The 7,909-nt window shown below is 36.3% G+C and overlaps 1 protein-coding gene across 2 annotated transcripts; it reads right to left on the reverse strand.

Annotated features, from left to right (window-relative positions):
* Positions 1-772: 772 nt before the first annotated feature.
* Positions 773-3,542, reverse strand: LOC110694238 (protein FAM133-like). 2 transcript variants are annotated; one of them, XM_021871414.1, is made up of 3 exons: positions 3,381-3,542; positions 3,167-3,236; positions 773-2,079 (listed from the first exon to the last, which is right to left on the reverse strand). In XM_021871414.1, the coding sequence occupies exon 3, from the start codon at positions 2,052-2,054 to the stop codon at positions 1,017-1,019; it is 1,038 nt and encodes a 345-aa protein (XP_021727106.1). In that variant the 5' UTR covers positions 2,055-2,079; positions 3,167-3,236; positions 3,381-3,542; the 3' UTR covers positions 773-1,016. The 2 variants fall into 2 exon arrangements, with proteins under 2 accessions (XP_021727106.1, XP_021727105.1); XM_021871413.1 differs by having other exon boundaries at positions 773-2,112; positions 3,381-3,541.
* Between the last annotated feature and the right edge of the window lie 4,367 nt (positions 3,543-7,909).

Below are 7,909 nucleotides of genomic sequence, written 5' to 3' on the forward strand. Positions count from 1 at the left end.
CTAACCACAACCCTTGCATTTTTTATTTTATTATTTTATTTTTTTTTGCAACTGAGAGGAAGAGATCACAAGACAAATTTCTCACCAACTACACCAAGTCATGACCCTATTGTTGTTGTACAAGTATTTATCTATAAGATACCCTTCCATGACCTCTTATGGCCAATTCCCGAATTCCTTGCATACTAGCTGAATAGATTTAGCTCTGACTTTTCTAAATTACTAGAAAATCATAAATATTTTTAAGCCTGTCATATTCTTCCTACCATTACTTGCCCCTATTTCTTCAACATCTTGGTTTGTAACTGAAGCGCCATAAGAACAAATCTTATCATCCAATAAATTTTTGCTGTTTTATCAAATTGGTGCTGTTTAGTCTCAATATTCAATAAGCATAGGGATCGAAAAGTATGAGCTACAACATCATAATTCCTTCTCGTTCAAATGCCAAATTCTCCATGAAATGCTTGAATGTAATGTTTGCATAAAGCACGCTCACAACTCACAAGATAAGTTACCACCGAGAACTGAATAACTATTCTCAAATGACCATGTTTATCATAATAAACCTCTGTGAAAATGGGTAGTTGCTGAGTTTGTTATCACCAGAACTACGGACAGGAATGATCAGCAAGATTAATTAAACTGAAAATTTCAGGGTGATCTCTAGAAACCGCATAACATTCCAAGGTACCTTCCCCAAAACACCTAATCCTCCAGAATCACCCTAAAACATCAACATAAAAGGTCATTGGCTTAATTGTGTAGAGAATAAAGAAAACAATTTCATCAAATCAACTGACTGAACTGGTATAAAGCAAAACACACTAAAGTTGATGTACAATTAACAATGAACCCATATTAGGTAATGTAAAGCAAGGTCAATACTTGTGCAAAGGTTAGGATAGCTCCTGAACCAAGAGAAAGATGACTTCCTCGCAGAAACCCTTAACAATGATAGAAAATGCTAAAACAAGACGACAATCAAGTTCAACGAAAAACTTAGTCCTTCGTAATTACTTGCTGAGGTCAGCAAGGTGTCCATTCTCAGGGTCAATCTGTCCTTTCACCACTGTGCCAACATCTTGTTTTGAGCAGTTTCCATTCAAATGGTCATTGGTAATAGTATCTCCGTGCTGCAGATAATTTCCATTTGCTTCAGATGGATGACTACCTGAAGCAGCAAGTTCTTTCACGCTGCTGTGGTTCACATGCTTGAGATGGTGATGATGGTGACTGTCACCTTTCTTGTGTCTATGTTTGGCAGCTTCATCACAGTTATCATCAGATGATTTTCCTAGTGATCGGCTCCTCCTATCATGCTTGTGGCCATGAGAATCCGAAGAATCAACACTGTGTGATCTTCTGTGCTGTTTGCGGAACTTCCTGTGATTTCTCTTTTCCAGAGAGTCATCATCACTAGAGGAATTTGAGTCATTGGACCTGGATCGACGATGACGCTTGTGGTGCTTAGAATGGCTTCTCCTCCGACATTCCTCTTCAGAGTAATCAGAAGAATCAGCGTCTGACCTCTTGTTGCGTTTGTGGTGCCTCTTGTGAGATCTCCTCACAGCAGCATCTTCACCAGAAGAGTAACCAGAACTAGAATCCTCGGATCTTGAACCATTACGAGATTGCCGACTGTGCTTTCTCTGAGAACGCTTCCGTTTCCTTCTGTCTTCATCAGAGCTATCACAATCACCACTGCTGTCATTTGAGTCCGAAGAGCGTCTCTTTGACCTATGCTTAGATTTTTTCTCCCTCTTCTCATCCCCAGAATCAGAATGGGAGTGCTTTCTGTGCTTCTTATGAGATCTTTTTCTGGATTTTCTGTCCCCATGACTGCTGTCAGATTCACTCTCACTCTCATAACCAGATACAGATTTTCTTTTATTCTTTTTTGCCAATTTTGCCTTCCTTTCTCTGGCTTCGGCATCGGCTCTTGCTTTCGCAGCAGCTTCTAGTCTCTGCTGCCATTTGATAGGGGCTTCTTTCCTTTCCATAACTCGCTTCTTCTTCTCCTCGACCAACTGAATGAACTTCTTGGCATCCATTTGGATTCAAAAACCAGCTCAAAAACTGCATTTTGGTATGAAGATGCAGGAAGTACATCTCATAAAGAGAAAAATCCAGGTTAGTTCTTCTATCAACACTTAAGTGCCAGAAAAAAATGAATGGAGGATGTATAAACAAATATACCACCCAGCATATAATCTTTCCAGGAAAAAATAAATGAAGCAGATAAAAACCAAGAGGACACATTGAAATATCATTCAAAAACTTTATTCAAGATCAATAAAAATAACATGCAATAACCTGAAGCATATGTATGTAGAACCGTAGATTACCAAGGCAAAACATGCTTATAAAAGATTGCTGTACTTTTAACCTCATAAGAACCATTCCATCTGAATCGATCTTTACCATATTGTGTAGCAAGATCGAGTGTTTAGTGGAATAATGAATTGAAGAAGGAACAATCAAACACTAATCACGATTGGCCTATTTCCCGCTACACCAAGGAGACAAGAAGTGATATAGCATTCATTGTGTGGGATTTATCTATAGTCTCATGCAACTTGACAAATGCAGCCACTCAAATAACAATATACTTCGTATATAGAAGACAGAGACTAGAACTAAACTATAACTGTCATACAATACTAAATCGTATTCGCATTCAGCTGTCTTCTATCACTTAAAAAAGTAGAACAGAGTAATCAGGCCTTATTATAGCTGTATATTGCAACAGAATTCCACATGTCAATGATAAAAAACGAGTACATAAACCACCAAAATACTTAACATGATTCTCAATATACCCCCTCTAAAATATCACTTTTGAAAACAATCACACCGACAACATAAATTCAGGGAACTCAGCAGGTTGGTCGATAAAGCAATTACACGGTGCATCGAGAAATTGAGAATTATCACCTAATAACAATTGAGATCAATATCATGATTCGTCCAAATTCAATTTTCAAGAATTAAAAAACCAAGAAAATCATCAAGAAATACCGAAGCAATAACACAATCTAATGAGCAACACAAATACAGAATCAATTTACATGCTTTTTATATCAGCAAAAAATATAGTAATAATCAGCATCTACAAGAATCTAGTAGCAGCAAAACCATGGAAGCTCTGAAACGTAATTCTTACCTTGTGCAAGAAGTTTGATTGATCAAGACCCAGATGTCGAACAGAATCCGAAATTGGTATGGTGGAAACCCTAATCAAGAAAGTGAACAAAATTTGAGAATTAACGGAAGCGAACCCTAAATCGCGCAAATAAATAAAGGGGAAAACAGCAATAGCAAACCCTAAAGATTGAGTTGAGTAAAAAAAAGTCAAAGTGTCAAAGAATTGAAGTTACCTGGTGCAAGAAGTAGCAGAATCTGTCTCTTCAAAAAAAAAAAAAAAAAAAAAGTAGCAGAATCTGAAAAGGAGACGACGAAGAGAGAGAGGAAGACGGATGAGGTGGGAGATCTACAGGAAAGAGAGAAAGGAGAATTTCAGAGTTAATATTCTTTTTTGAAAACTAGAGTTAAATATTCTACTTGTGTTATTTCGCGGTCTCCAACAAGCATCTTAAAAGAGTTAAAACGGTTATATCTCCATTTTCACATGTGTAAAAATTATAAAAACTAAATATCAATAAAATGGACAATAAGACGTATTCAACAAAATCTCACGTGATTATATTATCACTCATAGATTAAGAGTAATTTACGGTCAAAGTTTATAAAATTTGACCTGAATTTTTGCAATGGGGCAATAATTTAGGGACAGGGGGAGTACCAACTACAACCTCTCCAGGTTCAAAAGAAAAAGAAAAAAAAAAGTACAACCTCTCTACCATACAAATTAGTATATGGTAATCCTGAAGTACCTAATATTGTACTCCAGACCCAATCTAAATTAATGGGCTAAAAACCCAACTAAAAGAAGTGATTGCGGAATTTCATTTTACGAAATAACAAATAAAGAAAATGAAATAACTTAAATTATACTTCTTCCGTTTTTTTTTTTTTACTTGACCCGCTTTGACTTTTACACTATTCATCACCCTTCTTTTCACCGTCTTTTGTGAAAAATATTTAAGGAAAAACATATTCATGTGAGACCTTTTTAACTTCATCTCAATAAGTAATATCATAATTCATAATATATAACTTTTATAATTTTTATTTATGAAGAATTAAAATTATTGATCGTTAAAGTTTTGCATTAGCAAGCGTGATAAAAAAAACAGGTCAATTAAAAAAGAACAGAGGAAGTATATAAGAAAGATGGACCAAAATTCAAACCATTTTATTTCTCTCTCCACTCACTTTTCTTTTTTCTCTCTCCGTTTGAAATTACAGTTTCTCCATTTGAAATGGAGTGAAAAATCTTCAACTGCATACATTGAAGACAAAATTCCTACACAAGCAAGCCCAAAACTGACATAAATTAATACATGAAGTAAGTTTTTGAATAATTGTAAATTATTTTGCTAATTAGTGTTGAATTTGTATAATTTTTGTATTTTTTTTAAATTTAAAATGCAATTAATACATGGAGATATGATGTAGTAGATGAAGATGAAAAAGGAGAGTGTTAAATGACCAACTCAACCAAAAGCTTAAGCTGATAGTTGAGGCCCAGGAATATGTTTTTATACTCTATCACGCCCCCTCACATGAGAGCCCTTTGGGCTTGAAATGTGGATGCAACATAGGCCCTCCGCATACCCTGCGCGAAATATTCCACTTGAAAGGGGGGGTTGATGAGATTCGAACCCGTGACCTTTGTGTCACGCTAACTTCGATACCATGTTAGAGGACCAACTCAACCAAAAGCTTAAGCTGATGGTTGAAGCGTAGGAATATATTTTATACTCTATCACGCCCCCTTTGATAGAGTATAAAACATATTCCTGGGTCTTAAGCTTTTGGTTAAGTTGGTCCTCTAACATGGTATCAAGAGTCAGCGTGACACAAAGGTCACGGGTTCGAATCTCATCCACCCCTCCTTTCAAAGTGGATTATTAAGCGTATGGTATGAAGAGAGCCCATGATGCATCCACACTTAAAGCCCAACAGGCTCTCGTGTGAGGGGTGTAATAGAGTATAAAACATATTCTTGGGTCTCAACCATCAGTTTAAGTTTTTGGTTGAGTTGGTCCTCTAACATGGTATCAAGAGCTAGCGTGATACAAAGGTCACGGGTTCGAATCTCATCCACCCCTCATTTCAAAGTGGATTATTAAGCGCAGGGTATGAGGAGAGCCCATGCTGCATCCACACTTCAAGCCTAACGGGCTCTTATGTGAGGGGGCGTGATAGGGTATAAAACATATTCCTGGGCCTCAACCATCAATTTAAGCTTTTTGGTTGAGTTGGTCCTCTAACATGGTATCAAGAGCTAGCGTGATACAAAGGTCACGGGTTCGAATCTCATCCACCCCTCCTTTCAAAGTGGATTATTAAGCGCGGGGTATGAGGAGAGCTCATGCTGCATCCACACTTCAAGCCTAACGGGCTCTTATGTGAGGGGGCGTGATAGAGTATAAAACATATTCCCGGGCCTCAACCATCAGTTTAAGTTTTTTGGTTGAGTTGGTCCTCTAACATGGTATCAAGAGCCAGCGGGTTCGAATCTCATCCACCCCTCCTTTCAAAGTGGATTATTAAGCGCAGGGTATGAGGTGGGCCAATGCTGCATCCACACAAGCCCAACGGGCTCTCATGTGAGGGGGCGTGATAGTGTATAAAACATATTCTTGGGCCTCAACCATCAGCTTAAGCTTTTGGTCGAGTTGGTCCTCCAACATGGTATCAAGAGCTAACGCAGGGTATGAGGAGAGCCCATGCTGTATCCACACTTCACGTGTGAGGGGGGCGTGATAAAGTATAAAACAAAAACAAATTTTGCTTCTATATTTTGATTTTAGGCTACTGTTATCTCAAGATGATGTTACTGTTGTTTAGATCTTATGTTATTTTGTGTTTAATCTGTGTTATTTTAGTATTTGGAAATAGTGGAGGTGAATGTTATTTAGTAAATTAAATGAAATTATTCAACTTAAAACCTAATGTTATTTTGCTTCTTAGGCTTCTATTATTCAATTGCATTCTTGTGTTATTTTGTTAAAACCATGTGTTATTTTGTTAAAACCATGTGTTATTTTACAGACACCATATGTTATTTGATAAATATAATTATGTTACTAAATCGCGTTATTTATATTCTTATATTGTGTTACTTTGTATATAACCTTATGTTATTCTTTCAATAATTTAATGTTATTTTGTACATTTAGTTTTATTCTGTTGCTTTTGTTTGTTGTCTTCTTTGCACTTATCTCCTTCTTCAATCTGTCATCATTAATGGCATTCAAATATGCTTTTTAAGTTTCTTTCTCCTTTTTTTTTTCTTTCCCTTTCCCCATCTCAATTTACTGATTTAGGGTTTTATAATCCCTAATTTTTATCGAACTTTCTCTCTCCTGTTCCCCATTTATGCATATTTGTCTTTTGTCTTTTAATAACTTTGTTGTTTTAATCCCGGAGTACCGTGAGCATGGTACTCCGAGAGGATAGAAATTGCTCTAACGTACTACTCCCTTCGTTTTAAAATACTTGCTCCATTTCTACTTATTGCACTATTCATTTGTCCTACTTTGACTAATGTTTGTGATTTATAAGAAAAAAATATAATCTTGTGAGTACTTGTTGGAATCGTTTCAATGAATAAATTAGTAGTTTTAATTGTTAGAATTTATACTTATTGATAATTAAAGATATTATTGATTAAAGAATAGCATCGACATACGTGTCTTAGAGAAATGGAGCAAGTATTTAAAAATGGAGGGAGTAACTAGGAATATCGTGAGATGTCACAAACTAACCTAATCGGAAAAAAAGAAATCTACTTGAGGGAATTCAAGTTGTTTCTCTAGTGGCACTTTTGTGAATAATAAGCATATAAAGATTCGTGTGTTTTGTTTTATTTAATAGTTTTTGCTTACTGTGTTAGATAAAAAGTTTAACAACTGACGCGTACGGATTTTTCACGTCGTTTGACGGGGACGAAGTTGATGTAGAAATGTTTTTTTTTTTACAAAGAATAACTTTCACCGCATTTATGGATAGGCACGCCTTGTCAACGCTAACCAAACATTCACGGACATTACCAAGACCATATTGAAGGGTGACGAATGGTGTTACCATCAAGGCTACGTTAAGTTAATGGCTATTTAGGCCAAATATAGAAAGTTACATTTCTATCCCGGACTTAGAATTGAAAAGGACTTATGGGCTGTCATGAAAAAACATTTTTTTTTTTTTTGAAGGATCATGAAAAACATATTTTGTTTCTCATGTTGAGTAACTTGTATTTTCCTAATCTATTATATCTAACACAAGAAAATTGTTTTAGCTCTTCTAGTTTACAGTGCATATTCCAAGAGCAAACAATCACTATGCTATGTGAGTGATGCCGGCCAAATCTGTCTCCTACTACATCATCTGGCTGGTACATTTGATCATTGATGTTTACTGGCGTATGAGTTCTAGGTTGCTCGATTGCTTGTTATTCCTCCTCCTAGCTAGCGCCCTCCACCTCTCTTCGACTTCGATAGCAGGATAACATGTGATATGATAATGTGCTGGATGATGTAAGGCCTTGAGTTCTGGTACTATCCTTTTTTCATAATTGGAGAAAATAGATATGCATTCTTGCCTTCCAAGTTACCTTACAGGATCGTAGCAGACACCTTTGGCACCCATTTTTGCATCATCTGTCATATATTAGAAATAGCTCTATTGTCTATTCTCATGTATGTTTCCACTTTGCTTATTAATCATCAACTTTCTACTTGGGTGAGGTTTAGTGATATCCATTTCCATCAGCAATCTA

Source organism: Chenopodium quinoa, unplaced genomic scaffold, assembly GCF_001683475.1.
Source record: "Chenopodium quinoa cultivar QQ74 unplaced genomic scaffold, ASM168347v1, whole genome shotgun sequence".
Classification (NCBI taxonomy): Eukaryota; Viridiplantae; Streptophyta; class Magnoliopsida; order Caryophyllales; family Amaranthaceae; genus Chenopodium; species Chenopodium quinoa.